Source organism: Lynx rufus, unplaced genomic scaffold (assembly GCF_022079265.1).
Source record: "Lynx rufus isolate CCGP_SWC_20201006 ecotype Redwood Valley unplaced genomic scaffold, mLynRuf1.p SCAF_15, whole genome shotgun sequence".
In the NCBI taxonomy this organism is placed as follows: Eukaryota; Metazoa; Chordata; class Mammalia; order Carnivora; family Felidae; genus Lynx; species Lynx rufus.
Window position 1 is genome coordinate 22220850 of NW_025814829.1, and position 22583 is coordinate 22243432.

Here is a 22583-nt window from a genome sequence, read left to right on the forward strand (position 1 = left end):
CAGTTCGTGAGTTCAAGCCCCGCTTCGGGCTCTGTGCTGACAGCTCAGAGCCTGGAGCCTGCTTCACATTCTGTGTCTCCCTCTCTCTCTCTGCCCCTTCCCTGCTCATGCTGTGTCTCTCTCTGTCTCAAAAATAAACATTAAAAAAAATTAAAAAAAAAAAAGTATTAGTTCACGGCACACAATGTATAAAGATGTAATTTTGTGACAACAACAACCAAAAGCAGGGAGAGTGGAACTGTAAAGGTGCAGTTTCTGTGTTACTGAAGTTAAACGAGTATAAATTCAAATTAAAGAGTTATAAGTTTAGGGTGTTAAGTATAATCCCCCATGGCAACCACAAAGAAAAGACCTATCAAATATACACAAAAGGAAATGAGAAGATAATTAAAACATTTTGCTATTAAAAAATCCAACTAAACACAAAAGTAGATGGTAATACAGGAAATAAGGGACAAAAATACTATAAAAAACACACAGCAAAATGTCAGAAGTAAGAGTCTCCTTAGGAGTAATTACTTTATTTTTTTTAATGTTTATTTATTTTTGAGACAGAGAGAGACAGAGCATGAACGGGGGAGGGTCAGAGAGAGGGAGACACAGAATCGGAAACAGGCTCCAGGCTCTGAGCTGGCAGCACAGAGCCCGACGCGGGGCTCGAACCCACAGACCGCGAGATCATGACCTGAGCCGAAGTCGGACGCTTAACCGACTGAGCCACCCAGGCGCCCCAGGAGTAATTACTTTAAATGCAAACTGATTAAACTCTCCAATCCAGAGATTGGCAGAATTGACTTATAAATCGGATCCAACTATGTGCTATCTATGAGAGATTCACTTTAAATCCAAAGAAACTAACAGGTTGCAAGTGAAAAGACGGGGAAAAAATTCCATGCGTATAGTAAGCAAAAGAGAAGGGGTAGCTGAACTAATAACAAACAAAATAGACATTAATTCAAAAAAGTTTACAAGGGACAAAGAAGGACATTATAAGTGTTCGTTAATAAGTGTTCAACACAGCAAAGAGATACAACAGTTATGGACATTTACATACCTAATAGCAAGTCTCAAAATATAAGCAGCAAAAACGGATGGAATTAAAGGGAGAAATACAATAATATTTAAACAATTCAGTACCCTACTGACAATGATGAACAGGACAACCAAACATAAAATAAATAAGGAAATAGAGGACTTAAACTGCACAATAAACCAACTAGATTTAGCAGGCATTTCAGAGCACTTTACCCAACAAGAGAATACACATTCTTCTCAAGTGCATGTATCTCAGGATATGCCATATGTCAGGCCACAGATTAAGCTTCAGTGCATTTTGTAAAAAAAAAAATAGATATCGTTCAAAGTATGTTCTTTTACCAAAATAGGATAAAGTTAGCAATCAATAATAAAAGGAAAACTGGACATTTCACAAAATTGGGGGAATTAAATAGCACACTTAAAAAAACTTTTTTTTTTTTTTTGAGGGAGAGCACGTGTGAGGAGGGAGAAGGGCAAAGAGAGGAGAGAGAGGGGCGCCTGGGTGGCTCAGTCGGTTAAGTGTCTGACCTCGGCTCAGGTCATGATCTCATGGTTCATGAGTTCAAGCCCCACATCTGTCTCTGTGCTGACAGCTCAGAGCCTGGATCCTGCTTCGGATTCTGTGTCTCCTTCTCTCTCTGCCCCTCCCCCGCTCACACTCTGTCTCTGTCTCTCAAAAATAAATAAACATTGAAAAACAATTTTTTAAAAAAAGAGAGAGAGAAGGAGAGAGAGAATCCCAAGCAGGCTCTGCGCTGTCAGCACAAGGCCAACAAGGGGGTTGATCCCAAGAACCACGAGACCATGACCTGAGCTGAAATCAAGAGTCACATGCTTAACCGACTGAGCTATCCAGGGTCCCCTAAATAACACACTTTTAATCAATGGATCAAAAAAGAAATCACAAAGGAAATTAGAAAATATTTAAATGAATGAAAATTTAAAAAAACAATATACCAAAATTTATGGGACACATTGAAAGTGACTCTAAGGGGAAAGTTTATAGCTAAAAATGCTTACACCTCATCACTTCTACTCAACATACTATTGGAAGTTCTAGCAAGAACACTTAGGCAAGAGAAAGAAATAAAAGACATCCAAAATTGGAAAGGGAGAAGTAAAATTTTCTGTTTGCGGGTGATATTTCTTACAGGTAGAAAATACTAAAGATTCCTCACAAATAAACAAAATCTGTCGGAACTAATAAACTATTTCAGTTAAAAAGCAGAATACAAAGTCAACACACAAAAATCAGTTGCGTTTTGGGGCACCTGGGTGGCTGTCGGCTAAGTGTCTGACTTTGGCTCAGTTCATGATCTCATGGTTCATGAGTTCAAGCCCCGCGTTTGGCCCTGGGCTGAGAGCTCGGAGCCTGGAGCCTGCTTCTGATTCTGTGTCTCCCTCTCTCTCTCTGCCCCTCCCCTGCTCATGCTCTGTCTCTCTCTCTGTCTCTCTGAAATGAATAAATGTTAAAAAAAATTTTTTTTAACTTCAGCCTCACCTTATCCAGAAACAGGTGCTCGATGTGAGGCTGGAGTGGTAACCAGCCCCCCATTCAGGGTGGACAATGGTTGTCAAGCAGGGTTTCCTGGGAGGGGTGACTAGTTTCTGCTACCTCAGAAGAGCCACTCTGGGACCCTATCCTGCATGCATAAAAATATTAAAGTTTTTTCTCTTTGATTTCAGAGAAATTCCAGCCCTCATCTTCTGTTAAACAAAAAGACTCTGAAGGACATAGCACTCCAAACATGGTAAAGACTTTCACGTGATTAGAAATTTCCGGTCACTTTTAGTTTCCAACCTACTTACCAGTCCAGGATGGGGGGGAAGATATACCAACAAGAGTTTCCCTCTGAGTTGACCAACATCATAATCTGCCTAACGTAATCCTGGAAATGATCAGGCACAAAAGTAAACAGGGACCTAACAGACAAGACAATAATAAACAGTTATTTATTGATCAATAACATCCAAGTAGTCTTTGACTTGAATTCAGAGTTTAGGGAAAAATATGATTAATGCCTAACCCTTGATTTCCTCTTCTTGGCAACGCGTCCGCTGTGGTTGGGTCTCTACTCCAAGAGTGGATAAACAAAAGAAGCTCCTCCAATTTTACCTGGAAACCCAGACAGGAGGTGAAGATGGTAGAAGTGGAAGAGAATCAAACTCCTTGACCTTTGTCTCTCCATAGATGGCTACAAGTAGGAGGGAGGGTTGAAGTGCGTGGAGAAGACTATGGAAATAATTCGGCGGCGGAGGGAAGGGGGAAAGGATGTGGGAGGCTTCCTGGTAGGAGGAGGACATCCTTATGCTTCTGTAAGCTGGAAGCACTTAAGATTCATATCCCGCTCACATTTCTTTGCAGAGCTCCTCCAGGCCCCAGCACCATGCGTCATTGCCTATGGAAATATATCATAGTTGTTGTGTCCTTAATCTTCCTGAGCTTCTTCCTCCAAGAGAATAATGAAGAGCATCTTACATATAACTTATCATTGGTAAGAACCAGAGGCTGAGACTGGACTGTTTGTCAATCCTTCGGTAGGAGGGGATGGGTTTCCAGTTATCCAAACTCTCTAGTTATCATCATAGAAGTTCTAAGAAGAGGGCACTTGAAGAATCAGGAGAGTGTCAGAGAAAAGATAAATATTGAGCCAGCCTTGAAAGATGGAGAAGACTTGAATAAAGGTAAGGAGGAAGAGAGGGCAGTTTAAGTGCAGAGAGAGCAATGCACAGATACATCTAGAAAACCAGGCTGACTGGCAGGACCTGCATGTGATGAGGACTGCCTGGGTGTTGGCCACTTTCCTCACCAGAGTCTCGCGTGAGAGATGTTATTCGTCCCATTTCTCTTACGAAGCGATTGAGACACAAAGCCCTAAAATAACTTCTCCCACATGTACAACAGCTGCAAGCAGAGAAAACCAAATGCTCAGGTTTTGGAAGTCTACATCTTTCCTTAATGCCTCAAACCATCTAGAGAAAAACATAAGTGATGTGGGGAAATGGTTCAGAAATGTGTGCATTGTCAGAGTGGAGTAAAAGAAAGGGTTTTAGAATTGAGGCACTGTGGATAACTTCATGAAGGACAGGACCAGGCATTGGTCTTCAGCACCTGCCACAGTCTAAGCCGAGTTAGAGGACTTTTTGCCAGCCTGATAACGGTCGGAGAAATTAGATGTGGGGCAGGGTAGGGCAGGCAAGTCCTTACTCTGCATAAGCCTATGATCTTCCTATAGGCATTCTTACTTCCTATCTGACTCCAGGGCCCACCACTCCTTCTGGAAAGTCCTGAGTGTTCTCATGGCGAGGTGGGGATAACAGTCAGCTGAGTCCTAACACTTGGGCTCCCGGTGACCAGATCCTGGGGCTTGCCCTGCCTGTCCTAAAAGGGGGATCTGCCCCCTTATTTGCCTCCAGGAGTCTAGGGATGAATAACAGGGTTGATGCTCATCTTATCCTCAGCAGGAGGAAAAGAAGAAAATACTGTGGCAGCTCAATCAGGACCAAATGATCTCTGAGAGCAGAAACCATCTAGAGAACTTCAAGGACATGCAGAAAGCCTCCCCTTTACTCCAACAGGCCAAGTACAAATTGCTGGTTGGATCCCCTCCCCAGGAAAAGAGTGAGTATAGGAGAGGGAGTGGTCAGACTAGGAGAAAGTCAGACAAGGTATTCCAACAAGAAAAAGGCAGATTGCGGGGTGGGGGTGGGGGGGCAGGGGAGGGGAGGGGCGCCTGGGTGGCTTAGTCAATTGCTCTTCCAACTCTTGATTTCGGCTCAGGTCACAATCTCACGGTTCATGGGATTGAGTCCTGCATCAGGCTCTGCACTGACAGTGCAGAGCCTGCTTGGGATGCTCTCTGTCTCCCTGTCTCTCTCTGCCTCTCTCTCTCCCTCTCTCCCTGTCTGTCTGTCTCTCTCTCAAAATAAATAAACTTAAAAAAAAAAAAAGAAAAGAAAAGAAAAGAAAAAGGAAGGTGGGTAAAAAGGGAACGTGAGCTCGTGTCTGGTGGAAAAGCAGGTTGCTCTGAGGGAGGACCAAGCTCTGAAATGTGCTGTAGATCATAATTCTGAGTGTACTTTCTTCCCACTGGCCACCCCCTTGAATGACTAACAAGTTGAGAAGTCCATAGTGACCCGTTAAGGAGCCACCCCATAGCAAAGCTCATTCATAGCTCCCCAGGGAGGGGAAGACATGATGAGAGAGGACCCGGAGGGAGCTATGGTCAAAAGCACTGAGCAGAGGGAGAAAGGGGAGGGTGAATGTTGACTAGCTGTGCACTAGGGTGCCAGAACCCTTGGGTTTACATGAGTCCCTGGAGATCCTCCAATCGGGGTCTGGTTGATCCAAGGTAGCTGAGAAAACTGTGAGGTCAAGGCCTGGCCAACTGGCCAAGCCAGCAAATTTACCTTTGGTACATGGCAGCCTCCCCCATCAGAGAGAAGCTTGTTTTTCATAAAGTTTCCACCGATAGCCTTTTAAAGTTGTGATCAAATAAAACCACTTGGCAACTTCTAACCAGAGATTATCCTCACCTCTGGACCACACTCTCCCAAGGAAGGGAAATATGAATTTGTCACAGGTGTGGCATTAAGGGGAGACCTGAGAGGAAGTCCTAGGAACCTTTCCCCCATCTTGAAGAGCTAAAGTCTCCCTTGTCTCCCTCCACCCCTAGAACTGCTGACCATAGGGATTTCCTCGGAGCAACACCCTAATGGGAGCTACCTCTTGGACACCATGCGGTCCCTGTTCCAAGCTTCCTCAAAACACGAGCTGAATTGTATCGTGGTGCTGGTCCACCTGTCAGATCCCGACCCCGAATGGCTCAGACGAACAGTTGCCAATATTTCAGACCTCTTCAAACCACATATTGAGGCCCAGAAGCTGCTCGTGATCCACGGTCGTCTCGGTGACTCTCCTCTCCCAGGAGATCGGAATAATGTTAGTCGCACCTCACGCTGCGAAGCGCATTATTCCAGGCAGAAAGTCCATTATGCCCTCCTCATGAACTTTGCTATCAACCTCTCTGAATACTTTCTGATGATGGAAGATTATGTTTACTGCACTTCCAAATTTATTTCTACCATCTATTGGGCATTATCAGCCTGGAAAGAACTACCTTGGGCGATCCTGGAGTTCTCCAGCCTAAGCCTCTCTGGGAAAGTTTTCCACACCAGTGACCTCTCCCGCCTGGCCTCTCTCTTTCTCCTTTTCCATAAGGATATTCCCATTTACTTGTTTCTCTCTGAATTCCGCCTTCTCTTGGCCCAGAGTGTTCCAATTCGTTTCAGTCCCTCAGTCTTCTTCCACATAGGCAAGTATCCTGCGTTTGAGGACACGTGCTTTCCTGTGGAGAAGGAGAAGGTGTTTGGTGAACCAGACAACCCCGTTGCCAGCGTCCTCACTGACATGATGGCAGAAATGAATGGTATTCCACAATACGCTTATACTCTGAACGAAGAGTGCTACTCTACTCTCAATCCTGTAAGAGGCAACTACCTGACAGTGATTTTGGAGAAGCCACAAAAAGTCATCCGGATAGAGGTCCTGACAGGTTCTGACAAAAAAGGGCTGTATTGGCTACGGCAGGGGCAAGTGGAGCTGGGCTATGATCCCTTGGAGAATTCCAGAGGCTGCACCCGCTATACCCTTCTAGGTCCACTGGTGGAAGGAAATTTAGACCAGAGGGTATTTTATGAAGAAGATTCTGTGGAGGAGTTGAGTTGTATACGACTGCTTGTGCTAGCCTCTCAAGAGTCTTGGCTCCTGATCAGGCAGATCAAAGTCTGGACTCAGCATGAGGAAGAGGAGAGTTATTACAGTGGGAATTCTGGAAAGGTGGGGTTTGGGAATGGAATCAACATGGCCGACCAGAAATAAAGCCGAAATTGATCAAGGCCTGCTCCTTCAGAGTAGGATGAGCATGTAATTTATTATCCAAACTGGGACACTTTTGAGAATGAAAGGAAACACTATTAAAAATTACACTAGAAGGGCGGGGGGGGTGGGGGGGAGTTGGTACCTGAGTGGCTCAGTTGGTTAAGTGTCAAACTTCGGTTCAGGTCATGATCTCACGGTTCAGTTCATGAGTTTGACCCTGTGCCAGGCTCTCTGCTGTCAGCACGGCGCCCACTTCGGAACCTCTGTCCTCCTCTCTCTCTCTCTCTGCCCCGCACCCTCCCTCTTTCTCAAAAATAAAAATAGACATTAAAAAAAATTACACTAGAGGGGTGCCTGGGTGGCTCAGTCAGTTGAGCATCTAACTTTTTTTTTTTTTTTTAGTTTTTTTCCCCATCTTTTCACTTGCAATCTGTCTCTACCCTCACTGTATATGTACCTTCTTCCCAGCCTCCCTGAATTCCATTGTTCTCTGACCCTCTCTACAACAGTGGTCCTCCACCTGGAGGGATTTGGCCTCACCACCCCCCCAAGGGGGGACATTTGGCAATGTCTGGAGATATTTCCGGCTGTCACAACGGGGGACGCGACTGACATCTCGTACAAAGAGGCCAAGGATGCTGCTAAACAAACCGCAACAGACAGAACAGCCCCGACCACACAGACATATCCCACCCAAAATGTCAATAGCGCCGATGTTGAGAAACCAGCTTTTCAATGAATCAGCAGCAGCATACATGACAGGATGTCACAACTTTTAAATAGTTTTTCAAAATTTTTGGACGAAATTGTCCAAATCACGTAAGGAGAAAATAGAATTATCACATAGCAGAAGGAGCAAACAAAAAATGTTTTAGCCACGAAAGGCAAAACCACTAGTTCAGTAAGTAAGTCACAACATGCATAAAATCTATCTAGAAAAATGTCTATAAAAAACAAAATTTATGAGTGTGAAGTTTTAAGGAATTTCTGCTAGGATTTCTTGTAACTTTTTACGATTCTTTACATTTGAACTGCGTGTCTTTTGTTAAATATCAGGTTTTACTTGGGATTTGTAATAGAAAGATGATCTGAATCCTCAAAGGGAGGATATCCATTCTTTATAAATCTATGAATTTCTCAAACCCTCTCCAGTCAGGATTTTGTGCCTACACCCAACAAAAGGTACTCTTTGTCAAGATTGCTAATGACCTCCTCGTTGCAAATTTTGAAATTTGTCAGCATATAAAGCCACGAGGTTTCCAAGGACGGAGCCCTGGATCATTTCAACACGAAAACGTGGAGTCGATGAAAGGGAGGCACCAAGGGTCAGTGGGAAAGGGTCTCTATAGAGGTAGGAGGGAAACCAAGCTAGTGCAACGTGACATAACTACTTTCAACTCTCTTAAGTGTTCTTTGGGTGTTTGTTTGAGTCCATATCACCATATACTTACACTACCATTTTTTGATTAGTTTTGTATACAATTCCTTGCCATAACAGCCAAGGGATTAGCCCTTTTATGCTACTCCACAAATAGGCCCTTCTCCTTCCCCCATTCTTCCAACAGAGTTTTCTTGATGATCACATTCTCATGCTTTTGTCAAGTATTCACTGCTGAACAAGTCGGTGGCAGGCAATTGTCCAAGGCATTTCTACACAACTCTGGCTCTCTTTTCAAGGATGTTTGTACAGCAAACAGGCTTAGAACCTAGAGCTAGTGTCTTCTACCACAGCAGAGGGCAGATTTGTTTTAAAAGACAGTAACTCTCTCTCTCTCTCTCTCTCTCTCTCTCTGGCGAGATTTAGAGATGTAGTACTCCAGAGACACTGCAGAGACCTTCTGTCCTCCGAGACGATGTTTCCTCAGCAGGATAATAAAGATAACCTCTCCCTGAGGGGCAAAGTTTGGTCAGGTTTGCTAGCAGTCCCCTTATAAGATTGACAGTTTCCTAAGATTAGCATTTCTCAGGTGTGACACAGATCCACTGTTCTTCCCAAGAAGAACTGGGGGCAGGGAGCAAAGGGAATTATCGCAGCATGAAGTCCAGGCTACCTGCCGTGTCATGGGTAATAACGGCGTCTTTGTTTCCTTAGCAACTAGATTTATGGAAGTGTGGCAAGACAGCCTAGCAGCTACACTGTGCTCAGGGATTGCTTGATGGCTTGATTTTACAGTAGCGATCCGTGATTATATTTTCTTTCATGTGTAAGTTTTCCCTGGAGCTAGCCGTTATCTCTTGTATTACTTGCACTGTTGTAGGCACTCAGGACGCATCGGTAAGCAGACCAAGATGGCTCCCCCCTTGGGGCACATATACTAAAGTGGGAGAGGCAATGAACAGAATAAATAAGTGTGAGGCAGAAGAGATTGCGGGGGTGTGAGTAAAAGAGTGACATGATATGACCAAAGTTATAAAAGAATTACTCTGGCTGCTATGTAGCAAATAGATTATAGAGAAACAAGAGTGGAGACTGGGTTCATTAGGATGCTTCTGCAGGCACAAGATGGTTTAGACCAGAGTGGTGGCAGTGGAAGTGGTCATATTTTTTTTTTTAACGTTTATTTATTTTTGGGACAGAGAGAGACAGAGCACAAACGGGGGAGGGGCAGAGAGAGAGGGAGACACAGAATCGTTAACAGGTATATTTTTAACGTACAGTAAAACCTTGGACTGCGAGTGACTTGTTCTGTGAGTGTTCCGCAAGATGAGCAAACATTTCTAATAAATTTTAACTTGATAAACTGAGCGATGCCTTGCCATACGAGTAGTACGTGATGCCAAAGGTCACATGATCACAACTGAGCCAATGGTTCTTAAAATTGGCTTTGATGCACAAGTGCTTTGGATTACGAGCGTGTTTTCTGGACGAATTATGCTCACAAACCAAGTTTTTACTGTATTTTGAAAATTGATCCAAGAGAATTTCCTGAATGATTGGTTTTAGGGTTTGAGAAAACAGTAAGAATAACTCCAAAGTGTTTGACCAAATGACTGGAAAGATGGAGCTGCCCTCCACTGAAATGGGAAAGAATTTTTTATATGCCTTTTTAGGAAGTTTGGAAATTTTCTCATCAGGGCCTTGCACCTCCTTCATTACATTTATTCCTACATAGTCCATATTTTCTGTTGATATTAATATATTAATATTATGTTAATATAGTATATGTTATATATTAATGATATTATATATAATATAATATATTATGGTATATTATTATATTATATCATAATATTATAATATTACTATTATTATATTATATTATAATTATTATAATAATATAATAATTATGTTTAATATATATTATATATATCATTAATATATATTATATTATATGTTATATAATATTATATATAATATAGTATATATAACATATATACTATATAGTATATTATAGTATTGTATAATATATAATATAATATATTATAATTGATATATTATACAATATATTATATTATATTTTATATGTGTTATATATACTATATTCTATATAACATATATTATATATTATTATATGTAATATAATACATATATATTATATATAATAATATATAATATTATATATTACGTATTATAATGATATTAATATATTAAACTATTACTATAATATTTTATTTTATATTCATCAATTATAATGTAGTGGACAATTTAATATTTTAGTTTGATCTTGTATCCAGAAATCATCTTGAATTTTCTTGTTATTTATAATAGTGAGCTCATTGATTCTCTTGAACTCTCGTGCACTATATGCCAGTAATGACTATTTTGTCACTTTCTGTTCTTATTCCTCACTTGTTCTTCTTACCTTGTTGCACTGGCTGGAACAGAGATTAGCAAACTATGGCCTACATGCCAAATATTTCCTATTACCTGTTTCTGTAAATAAAGTTTTTCTTTTTGTTTTGGTTATTTATTTGTTATTTAGGGAGAGAGAGAGAGAGACAGAGACAGAGAGTGCTCAAGCTGGGGGGAGAAGGGCAGAGGGAGTAAGAGAGAGAGAGAGAGAGAGAGAGAGAGAGAGAGACTCTTAAGCAGGCTTCACGTTCAGTCAGCACAAAGCCCGACACAAGGCTCAATCCCACGACCCTGGGATCACCACCTGGGCTGAAATCAAGAGTCAGACACTTAACTGACTGAACCACCCAGGCACCCCAGCCAGTTTTTGTAAATAAAGTTTTAATGGAACATAGTCACTTTCATTCATTCATGTATTACCTTTGACTGCTTTCATGCTACAACAGCACAGTAGAATAATTGCAACACAGACTGTATGTCCTAAAATAGTTATTATTCAACCCAAACAGAAAAAGTTTGCCAACTGCTGGGCAAGGATTTCCAATACCATGTTAAATAATAGCATTGATGACAGATATTCTAGCTTCATTCCTGACTAAAGGAAATGTATCTAAAGTATGATATTTGAAGTAGACTATTGGTATATGATCTTTATCAAATTAAGAAAGTTCTCATCTATTCCTAGCTTCCTAAGAATTATGGGTTTGGGGTTCCTGTGTGACTCAGTTGGTTGGGCGCCCAACTCTTGATTTCGGCTAAGGTCATGATCTCACGGTTCATGGGACCAAACAAGCAGCACACAGCCTGCTCGAGATTCTCTCTGTCCCTTTCTCTCTGCTCCTCCACCCGCACTCATGCACGCATTCCCTCTCTCTCTCTCTCTCTCTCTCTCAAAATAAATAAATAAAACATTTCAAAAGCCTTAAAAATAATTTAAAAAAACTTATGGGGTTGAGCTTTATTAAATGTTTTTTGGCAACTAATGATATGATCATGTGATCATTTTCCATGAATCCGTTAATGCAAAGAATTTTATATAGAGATTTCCTATCTTTCCATCCCTGAGGTAAACCCAACAAGATTGTGGCTTATTTTTTTAATTAATTGTTGGATATCATTTGCTAATATTTTATTTATGAATTTTATGTTTATGTTCATACAGAGTAAACAATTTTCCTTTCTTGTGCTGTCTGTAATATCAGAACAGTGTATAATCCCCAAATATTTATTGAACCCCTAATGTATGACAACACTTTGTAAGGTGCTGGAAATATGTCAGTCCCTACCCCACGGAGCTGAAATTTTAGGCAGGAAACAGAAAATAACTGACTACAAGATGGTTCAGACATAACCATTGTGATAAGTGCTAACAACAAGCAGTGCAGGGGCGCCTGGGTGGCTCAGTCGGTTGAGCGTCCGACTTGGGTTCAGGTCAGGATCTCGCGGTTCGAGCCCCTCGTCGGGCTCTGGGCTGATGGCTCAGAGCCTGGAGCCTGCTTCCAATTCTGTGTCTCCCTCTCTCTCTGCTCCTCCCCCGTTCATGCTCTGTCTCTCTCTGTCTCAAAAATAAATAAATGTTAAAAAAAAATTTTTTTTTTAAAAAAGCAGTGCAGAGTCAGGATGTCTAATGAGATTGGGTTATCGGGGATAATCTTGGGAGCCATCTTAGAACTGTGCCTATAACAATCTCCGAATAAGTTAGAAAAACCTAGGTGAAGGGTGGGTGGAGGGATGGGAGACGAATGTTCCAGGCAAAAGGAATGGAACTTGCAAAGACTACGAAGACTCTAATAACATGATTGTTCAAGAAAATGGAAAAGAGGGTCACTGAAGAGAAGAAAGCAAATGGAGTCTGTCGTCATGTGAGGAAGAAAAGCTAGAGAGGGACCACTTCTTTTAGGGAGTCTGGAGGCTATGTCTGATGTTTATTCTAAGAACAATGGGGAGCCAAGAATGGGGTTTTCGGGGTTTTTTAATGGATTGGAGGCCCAGATTATTAATTCCCCTAAAGCTGGTCTGTGTCTTGTTGAATTCTATATCCCCAGTTCCTGAAATAGTGCCTGAAACATGATAAGCACTAAGCAAATGTGTTCTGTGATCGTTTTTCCCACTTTCTATTTCTTGGATTCCCCCTCACTTCATAATCCAGCTGCTCCTGCCTGCCTCAGAAACTTTTGTTAGCACCCCTGTTGAAATCTATTGCCTGACCTCCTGACTTCAATACCCACACTAAATGCTCATATATCCTTCTTTGATCTACACTCTAAAAGTAAGAGATGCTCCCTCTACCATCCTGAACTATAGCTTTCCACCCAGACAGAGCCCCCCATCTCAGGAGGAGAAACAGAACTCCCTGATAACAACTACCCACCCTCCTACTTATCAGTAGGACCCCTAGGAATTACTTCACCCAGGACTATCTATAAACATAAATTGTTGTGCCCTTTGGACACTGGGCCCCAAATAATTTCTACAAGCAGCTTATTGTAGTGGTCAGGAGTGCAGCCTTCTCAATTTTTCAGTAAATAAAATTTGTAAGGGAGAAAAAAAGGCAAGAGAGAGATGGAGGGGAAATCTATATTTTAAAAACACCTAAGAGACAAACAAATCTCGATGGATGGACTTTATTTGGATCCTGATTCAAACAATGCATTTACAACGTAAACCAGACAAAGACAGCACAGAAAGTAGAAAGCTATAGAGCACTATCTCTCAAGAATATGGTTGTGAAAACTATCAACAAAATATTAATCAAATACAGTAATGTGTAAAAAGAATGATACACCAGAACCAAGTGGGGCTTATTCCCAGGAAAGCAACACTGGCTCGGTATTAACAACAACAACAACAACAACAAAAACAACAACAAACATAATCCACTATATTATAGTGTAAAGATGATCATAACAATTGATGCAGAATAAAACATTTGATAGACTTCAGTATCCATGCAAGATAAAAACTCTGAGAAACCTGGGAATAGAAGGGAACTTCCTCAACCCGATAAAGGGCAGCTACAACACACACACTTATAGCTAACATCACACTTCCTGGTGAAAAACTGAATGCTTTCTCCCTTAGATGGGAATGAGGCAGTACTCGTACTGGAAGTACTAGCTTGTGCAATAAGGCAAGTCGAATAAAAGGCATATGGACTGGAAAGGAAAAAATTAAACTATTCCTATTCACAGATGGCATGATTGTCTGTATAGAAAATTCCAAGAAATCTACCAAAAACAAACAAAATAAACCTCTTAGAACTAATGAATGAGTTTAGCAAGATCACAGAATACAAGGTCAACACAGAGAAATCAACCTATTGCTGTATAATAAAGTACAAGTAGAAATCAAAACTTTAAGAACAATAGCATTTAAAATAGCACCCCTCCATTATGGCCTGAATTGTGTCACATCTCCCCCCTCAAATTCATATACTGAAATCCTAGCCCGTAGCCTCAGAATGTAACTGTATTTGGAGTTAGTCTTTAACTCTTTTTTTTTTTTTTTGAGAGAGAAAGAGTGTGAGCAGGGGAGAGGGGCAGAGGGAGGAGAAGGAGGAGAAGGAGGAGGAGGAGGGAGAGAGAGAGAGAGAGACAGAGAGACAGAGAGACAGAGAGACAATCTTAAGCAGGCTCCATGCTCAGCGTGGAGCCCAACATGGGGCTCAATCCTATGACCCTGGGATCATGACCTGAACCAAAATCAAGAGTTGGACATTCAACTGAATGAGCCACCCAGGCTCCCTTGGAGATAGAGTCTTTAAAGAGGTCATTAGGGTGGTCCCTAGTCCAATATGACTAGTGAACTTATAAGGAGATTAGGGCACAAACACACAGATGTATAAGACCATGTAAAAATATAAAAAGATGTCTGTAAGCAAAGGCAAGAGACCTCAGAAGAAATCAAACGCAAATGTCAATCTGGTTGGGAAACTGTGTATGAGAAAGAACAGCCATCTTGGCAAATGTGTAGCCCCAGTGGCTGTCAGTGTCTATTTCTGACTCCCTTTGTCCCATTTTGCTGCCAACAGAGCTCAGTTCTAAAACCCTAACTGTTGGCGCTATCTTCTGAGCCATTATAGTCGCTGACATCTATCGAGTATTTTGCTCTGACAGACAGTACACTAGGCACATTACACATCTCATTTAAGCCTCACAACACCCCTATGGACTAGACACAAGATAATATATATCCATTTATAGATGAGGAATTGCAGAAAAGTTAAGGTCACAGAGCCAGTAAGTGCTGGAGGTGAGATTCTTATTCTGTACAGTCTGCCTCCAAAGCCCAGGTCTTTGACCCTGAGGGTGGGAGAACCCAGATCAGGACAAGAAGCTTGATTTGGACCCATAGGAAGCTACTGAGTGGTACCGAAGGCCTGGTGCTGTATGCAAAACCAAATGGGACCGGGAAATGGAGTTGCCATGCCACACTCCTCATTCCTAAAGAAGACCCCGCCAGACTGTTCAATGCTGTTGCAGTTCAGCCTGTTGAAAAACTAAGGTGACTCTAAAATGATTAATTTCAGCCTTTCCTGCTCAACTGGCTCAATGTCAGACAGCCTTCTGTTTAGTATTCCAGACTCAGATTTCTAGTCCCCCAACTTGGTGTGGTTCTACATTTGACAGGACTCCCCTCTTGTTCGGGGTAAGCGGATCGAAGTGGCGGGAATAAGAGGCTGGGGAGGGGAAGGTGGGCTGGAGCTGCGGTCTTCAAGGATCTTGGATCAGTCCAGAGGTTCCTGGGGCCCTTAGCCACCAAGTCTGAGAGCAAAGGGGTGGGGCGCAGAGCCACTCAGCCCGCCAGCCCCACCCTCGCCAGGCCCCGCCTCCTGCCCGCCCCCGCCTCCTGCCCGCCCCGCCTCCTGCCCGCCCCGCCTCCTGCCCGCCCCGCCTCCTGCCCGCCCCGCCTCCTGCCCGCCCCGCCTCCTGCCCGCCCCGCCTCCTGCCCGCCCCGCCTCCTGCCCGCCCCGCCTCCTGCCCGCCCCGCGGCGCATTGTGGGATCCGTCCGCGGGCCTGGCGGTGGAGGACGAGGTGCTCGGTCATGGGCTTCCAACCGGTGAGACCCTTGCTCCGCGTCCTGCACCAGGGGACTCCGCCCCATCTCGTTCTGGGCACTCAGCTCCGGACCTGGGGCTCTCGCCGCCGACCCCGCTCCGCAGGGCTCTACACCTGCCCTGGAATCCGGGGTCCCGGTGCCGCACAGTCGGGCTTGGGACCCTTCCCCGGTTACCTTTCTGGCCGTGAAAGGCTCTCGCGCTGGAGCTCGGGAAAGCCATCCCTGGGGCGGCTGGTTGTATGGGACAGTCACCACCCACTCCCCGGGTTCTTCCCCAGCATGATGGTCACGCTGCCTTCTCTACCCACAGAGCCCAGTCCTGCTGGCCTCCCTGGGGGTGGGGCTGCTGACTGTGCTTGGCCTGGCTCTGGGCTCGTACTTGGTTCGAAAGTCCCGCCGGCCAAAGGTCACTCTCCTGGACCCCAATGAGAAGTACCTGCTGCGACTGCTAGACAAGACGGTAAGTTGTAGAGGAAAGCCCGGGTAGAGGAGGGACCATCCACTGTGGTTGGGATGCCCCAAAGCACTTTGCAGCACCAGACCTGCCTGGTGAAACGTGTGTGTCGTCCATCCTCCAGACTGTGAGCCACAACACCAAGAGGTTCCGCTTTGCCCTTCCCACCGCCCACCACGTTCTGGGGCTGCCTGTGGGTAAGGAAAGTGTGGAGTGGGCTCCTTTCCCTGGTATCCTAAGAGGGTGGTTCCCCTTCCCTACCCAGCTTGGATTGGTGAGGTATCACTGACCACTGGGCCCCTCCAGGGTGTGGCTTCTGTGCCCCTAGACATCGTTGACACTCACTAGTTCTTCCTCCTCCCTGCAGGATTTGTTTGTATTTCCCCCTGAGCAAACATTTATTTTTTCCTCATTGCCCAGACCCTCAATTCTCCTGCTACTGCTAAGGTCCTGGCAGTAGTTGCCAAGAGTTTCTCCAATGGGGGGCTTCTGAGGGCCCTAAGGGGCCCTCCCTGCCTGCTATCTCATTGGAACCACTCTAGGAAGCAAGACATCCTTGTTCTCAAAACTCCTTGAGTATTTTGAAAGGTGACAGGAAGGCTACACGTCCACCAGCAGCCCTTATGTAGCTCTACACATGGTCCCCAGGCAAACATGTCTACCTCTCTGCCCGGATCGATGGCAGCCTGGTCATCAGGCCATATACTCCTGTCACCAGTGACGAGGACCAAGGCTACGTGGATCTTGTCATCAAGGTAAGTGGGTAGGAAGGAACCCCAGGAGCTCCTTATCCCTCTCTTTCTGGAATTTGTAAACTTCCAAGATTTCTTTGATAGCAGGAGACATGTGTCCTTAGGGCATATGAAGAAAGTATGTGGACTGGGGACGATAGCACATGCGTAGTTCCTGCTCTAGCTTCAGCTCAGAAGCCAGTGACATTCCAGATAAAGTGTTTTCCATTCTGTCTTACCAGGTGTACCTGAAGGGTGTGCACCCCAAATTTCCTGAGGGAGGGAAGATGTCTCAGTACCTAAACAGCCTGAAGATTGGGGATGTGGTGGAATTTCGAGGGCCAAGTGGTTTGCTCACTTACACTGGGAAAGGTAATGGCCCCTCTTCTCCCTGAGCCTGTCTCCCACTTCTCCAGTACGCGTAGTCCACTTGGCACACTGTGGCCGTGCGTGTGCATGTATGTGAGTACGTGGGCAAGGGCCAGACCTGCCCTTTAAACATAGCGCTGATATTTTGGAAAGGCATATTTCTCAGTTCCGTTTGCCACAGGGATCAGCCCCCTACCCACTGGAGCTCACCAGCCATGACTGCTGTGGAGATGCCTAAAGCAAACCTATGTCTCTCTTTCCCTCCCCCGAACGCTTCTCAAGTTGAGCAGTTTAGATAGCCAGACACAGCTTTCATCCCTGCCCATGGGAACAGCTGTGTGCATTAGCAAGCCTCTGGAGCTGCTCTGTGCCACTTGGGAAAATAGATTCACACCTGGCCCCATGCCTGTCTCCCTCACCAGGGAGTGACGGTCTGCCAGAGGCAGCTAATGACTCACTGTGTGGCCCTAAACTGACTGGTACTTAATAATATGGGACGGATAGTCCTGGCCCCGTTGTCCCTCAAGTGTATCATTGTCAAGACTGGCTCAACTCAAACCTCCACCCAAGCTCCAGGATCAGATTTCATTGCAGCTGCTAAACCGGCCTGGGACACATCTTCAGTTCTATATTTGTTTTCTTAGTCCCCCATATTGACTTTTTTCTTCCACCCCTCTCTTAACTTGACTTTTCAGGGAATTTTAGCATTCAGCCCAACAAAAAATCTCCGCCAGAACCCCAAGTGGCGAAGAAACTGGGAATGATTGCCGGCGGAACAGGTGTGTATCACTTGAGGGGCCATTCTCTCACACCATTATTGGTTGTTGCCATGAAAACGCCCAAGTGACCCTCAGAAGGTTTGGTAATCATAGCCAAGCTGTTAGTCGGGGGATTCCTGGTGATGCTTAGAACTCCCTGATATCTGGAAAACAAAATCATAATCAGGTAGAAACCAAAAAAAAATAAATAAGGAATTTTTTTTTAACTAATAGAATGAGAGAAATAAATCATGTGGGTTCTCCTAAGACCTCAAATGGAATGAATCTAATAATTTTTAGGTGAGAATGGAGAGGCAGCTAGAAATAGGATAGGCAAGAAGGAAGAAAAAGAACAAACAGTGAACATTTCTAAATATTAGACACTATGCTAGTCACTTTATGTGTGTATCTATGAAGTAGATATTAGTCTTCCCCTTTTACAGATGAAAAAAATGGAGGTTGTGAGAAGTTGAAGGGTTTCCACAGGATAAACAGTAATGACCAGAGGTAGGGTTAGTTTCTAACTCTGTCCACTTCCAAAGTACATGCACTTAACCCTCAAGTCCAGTGTTCCAGAACCCTCATCACTGAATCAGTAGGTACTTACAGTTATCTGTGACATTTGAGTCCAAGCCTCCAACAGACTTTCAGGGGAAGGGTCTTAGATTGGTTCCTTAGAAGGATTTCAACCGTATGATCTTATTTTTTTTTAATATATGAAATTTATTGTCAGATTGGTTTCCATACAACACCCAGTGCTCATCCCAAAAGATGCCCTCTTCAATACCCATCACCTCCCCTCCCCTCCCTCCCACCCCCCATCAACCCTCCGTTTGTTAACTGTATGATCTTATGCGAATATGGAGCATGACCACAGTGCACCTACCAGACATGATGTTGAGTGTGGGGTCAAGGGCATCTCTGTCCAGGAATGTCAGTGCTCCAGGACACAGGAGAGGATTCGAGGATCGGGATACTAAAGGAAAAATGGAGCAGGGTGGTGAATGGGTAGAAAGAATTAAGATGAGAGGTTGGTCAGCTCAGGAGCTGGGACAGGGGAGGGTCTGCGGCCATCCTGTCTCATGGTGGGCTGTCTTTTTGCAGGAATCACCCCAATGCTGCAGCTGATTCGGGCCATCCTGAAGGACCGTGAAGATCCGACCCAGTGCTCTCTGCTTTTTGCCAACCAGGTTGGTTTACTTTTCTCACACCTGGGTCTTTAAAGCTCTTGTGCAGGCAGCCTGAGAGATGCGACACCGGCAGGCAGAGCTAGTCCAGAGCCTGTTGTAGCCTTTGCCCAAGGTCCCCCCTGCAAGGTAGAGACCCTCTACTACCACAAGGAGGACAGAGCATGGGGCCAAATTCCTTCCCTGGCCCCCAAGGAAACATGAAAAGGACACATTTAAGGAACCGAGTCCTAAGCGTAAAAAGTTGCTCCTTGGGTTTCCTTTGTGAAATATTTCATCTTTATTCCTCCATACTGTGTAAATAAAGGCCGTTCCCCTCTCTTTGCCTCACGCTAACTCTCTAAAAGCCCTGATTATTCCCTAGAACTTTGGCTCTCTAATTTTGTCCCAGTTGGAAAGTTGTCAGAGCGGCGAACTTTTTGTACGTGGGCCCCATGAGGTTCCTAGAATCTTTGCTTCCCCGTTCATTTCAGACTGAAAAGGACATAATCTTGCGGGAGGAGCTGGAGGAACTGCAGGCTCGATATCCCAGTCGCTTTAAGCTCTGGTTCACTCTGGATCACCCCCCAGAAGGTACCCTCCCCGTTCCTGGACACCCCCAAATCAGGGCCTTCCCGCACTGGGGGTTCTGATTTCAGTGAAACAAGCCCTCCCTGGTACTGCCACACTCCCAAGTGTGAGTGCAACAGACCTGGTGATCTCCTGGGCCCTTTCCTTCTGGTTCCTGTTTTCCGGGTGGGTGGCAGGCATGTCTGTGAAGCTGAAGCAGGCTGAGTCTCCCCGTCTAGCTGCTGCTACAACTTGAGGCCTTCTCTGGAGGCTCTCCGGGGCCCCCCCCTCCTCCAGCCTCATGGTACTCCGCCCCTTGTCAGCTCGGGTCTGGTCTGGAATGTCTGCTCTCTCTTCTCCTCTGTACTGCAGATTGGGCCTACAGCAAGGGGTTTGTGACTGCTGACATGATCCGGGAACACCTGCCCGCCCCAGGGGATGGCGTGCTGCTGCTGCTCTGCGGGCCACCCCCCATGGTGCAGCTCGCCTGCCATCCCAACTTGGACAAACTGGGCTACTCACAAAAGATGCTATTCACCTACTGAGCTTCCTGCTCCATGGGCCTGTGTCCCTGGTCCTGTTCCTTGCAACTGTCCTCAGCCAGTACTCAAGTGCTATAAGCCCTAGGTTCCTTTCCTGGCAGTGTCAGCCTTTTTGTCTTACTCTGGAGCTGAAATCTGGAGGATACCTGCAGGAATGACATCCTTGTAGCCATGGAGGAGGGCTAATGCTGAGTCGTTCCCTGAAAGGGCCCCCCAAATCTCCCTGTGATAGAAGGTCCAGGTCAGGCCCGTGGAGACATCTCTTCCATGGGTCAGAAAGAAGGAAGCATGTACCTTCGCTGCTTGTACTGACTAGTTCCTTGATAGCATCACACTCTGTGTCTGTGATGAAAGGAACAATCTATGTAATGGGTTTTACTTAATATTCGGTGCTTAACCCACAGCAGATTCTGTGTGTGTGTTAGTGAGCGCAAGTTGAGCAGCCTCACAGAGGTGGTCTCCTCAAGATTGCAGGAAAGGAGAAAATGATTTCTTCAGACATCAGAGAAGGGAATCTGAAATATGTATTTGTGTGTCTGTCTTTCCCAGCCCCTGCCCAGGCTGGAAGGAAATGGCTATCCACAGTCTAAGACTGCTGCTTGTGGCAGAGACCTCTGGCTATGCAAATAAATGGGGCTAAGGCCCCCGTGTTAAACCTACGGGGTTGTTGTGTCTGGGGTCCTTGTTCCTAAGGCTTTTCATGTCTGCGAATCTGGGGAGGAAGGATTTCCCAGCACAGAATTCCTCCCAGGTCTTCCAGAGAACCTTTGAGCAGTGGTACCATGTGCTGAAATTTGACCTGGCCACACACTCAGTGATCACTTAACAGCTGTCTCAGCAGAGGCAGGAGCTCAACTTCTCCCTGGAGGCTTCTAAGGGAGGGGGAGGAGAACCGAAGTTAGAGGGGATGCTTTTTGAGCCCAGGTACGATCACAGTGGTCCCTTGGTTTGGCCACTCTTTCCCTTCTTTCTCTTGGCCCTCCCTTCGCCAAACTTACCCTTCAGGGTACCTGGCAAACAAATGAAAGTATTGTCTTTCTGTTTGGACGAGAAGCTTTTCCCCTTTAAAAAGTAACCTGATATCACCAGCCCCAGCCAGACTTGTTGGTGCCTGGATAGGCTTGGCCACCCCCAGGCCCATCTGTCCTAACTGCCCTTCTCCTCTGCTCTGACAATCCACCCACTTCTCCCAGATTTGGACTAGGGCAGTTTCTTCCGATCTTCTTTGTTAGTCCCATTGGAATAGAACAATGAAATGGCCTCAAGAAGAAGGCCGGCACTGCTTCTCTGCATGGAACTATGTGTTGCTTTCCCTGGGGCCCCAAAAGAAAGGCTTGTGGGACCCCCAGAATTCACCCCTCCATATAGCAGAGTTGTCAATAAATTGTTACGAGTATTCCATCAAACATTTCTCGATCAACTCGTATGTGTATGCCACTGTTCTCTGTGAGATACACCTGGCCACCTCACCTCCAAAAAGAAAGATCTTGCACAGGGATTGTTAGGCTCAAATAGTGAAGCAGTCCAGCAAAGAGCATTTCCCACACAGAAGCTCACCATTTCTTGTCTTACATGGGTTTCTGCCTCATTCACTCGACATACAAACAGGATGTATTCTAAGGACCTGCCACCTTCTAAGCACTGTGCTCGTTCCTGAGGACACAATTATGACCAACACTGGTCTTCGATCCCCAAAGAACTCAGTCTAGAGTAAGATAGGCAAGTGATAAACAATTATAACACTGTGTGCAGTGTGATTAATAGCATAGTAGAGATACAAGGTGCAGATGGGAAGGTTTTGGAAAAGATTCAGAGAAGAAAGAGAGACATTTTTGAGTTAGCCATGTAACAGATACTGTGCAAAGTACTCGTCTATATAATTTAATCCTTATGATAATTCTGTGAGTCTAAGATTAAGGATTTGCCAAAAGTCAAAGTCAGTCAGTGGCTGGCAGAGCCAGAATGTGAACCTAGGATTGTCTCAGTCCAAAGGCAAACCCAGAACTGAGCATTGTAAATTGCTTGGATCTTGCAGCAGAGAATGGGGGGAAGGGCAATCTAGCAGAAGGATCAGCATTTGAAAAAGGCTGGAGGAATGAAAGAGAAGTTCACATTTGGAGAACTAGGAGAAGTTCTTTGAGGCCTAAATGCCAGAAGGAAAATAGAGGAGGAAGAGTTCTGAGAGTAGGTGAGAGCCAGCTGAGAAAGGCCTTTGTAACACT

General features: G+C 44.9%; 2 protein-coding genes across 2 annotated transcripts; both read left to right on the plus strand.

Annotated features, from left to right (window-relative positions):
* Positions 1 to 3290: 3290 nt before the first annotated feature.
* Positions 3291 to 6919, plus strand: LOC124510401 (alpha-1,3-mannosyl-glycoprotein 4-beta-N-acetylglucosaminyltransferase-like protein MGAT4E). The gene is made up of 3 exons (XM_047077252.1): positions 3291 to 3533; positions 4501 to 4660; positions 5715 to 6919. Exons 1-3 carry the CDS (start codon positions 3426 to 3428, stop codon positions 6917 to 6919), a joined length of 1473 nt encoding a protein of 490 aa, XP_046933208.1. The 5' UTR covers positions 3291 to 3425.
* Positions 6920 to 15703: 8784 nt separating this feature from the next.
* LOC124510012 (NADH-cytochrome b5 reductase 1) lies at positions 15704 to 21767 on the plus strand. The gene is made up of 9 exons (XM_047076668.1): positions 15704 to 15771; positions 16082 to 16231; positions 16350 to 16422; positions 16874 to 16980; positions 17199 to 17328; positions 18021 to 18104; positions 19188 to 19273; positions 19744 to 19843; positions 20192 to 21767. Exons 1-9 carry the CDS (start codon positions 15757 to 15759, stop codon positions 20362 to 20364), a joined length of 918 nt encoding a protein of 305 aa, XP_046932624.1. The 5' UTR covers positions 15704 to 15756; the 3' UTR covers positions 20365 to 21767.
* Positions 21768 to 22583: the final 816 nt, after the last annotated feature.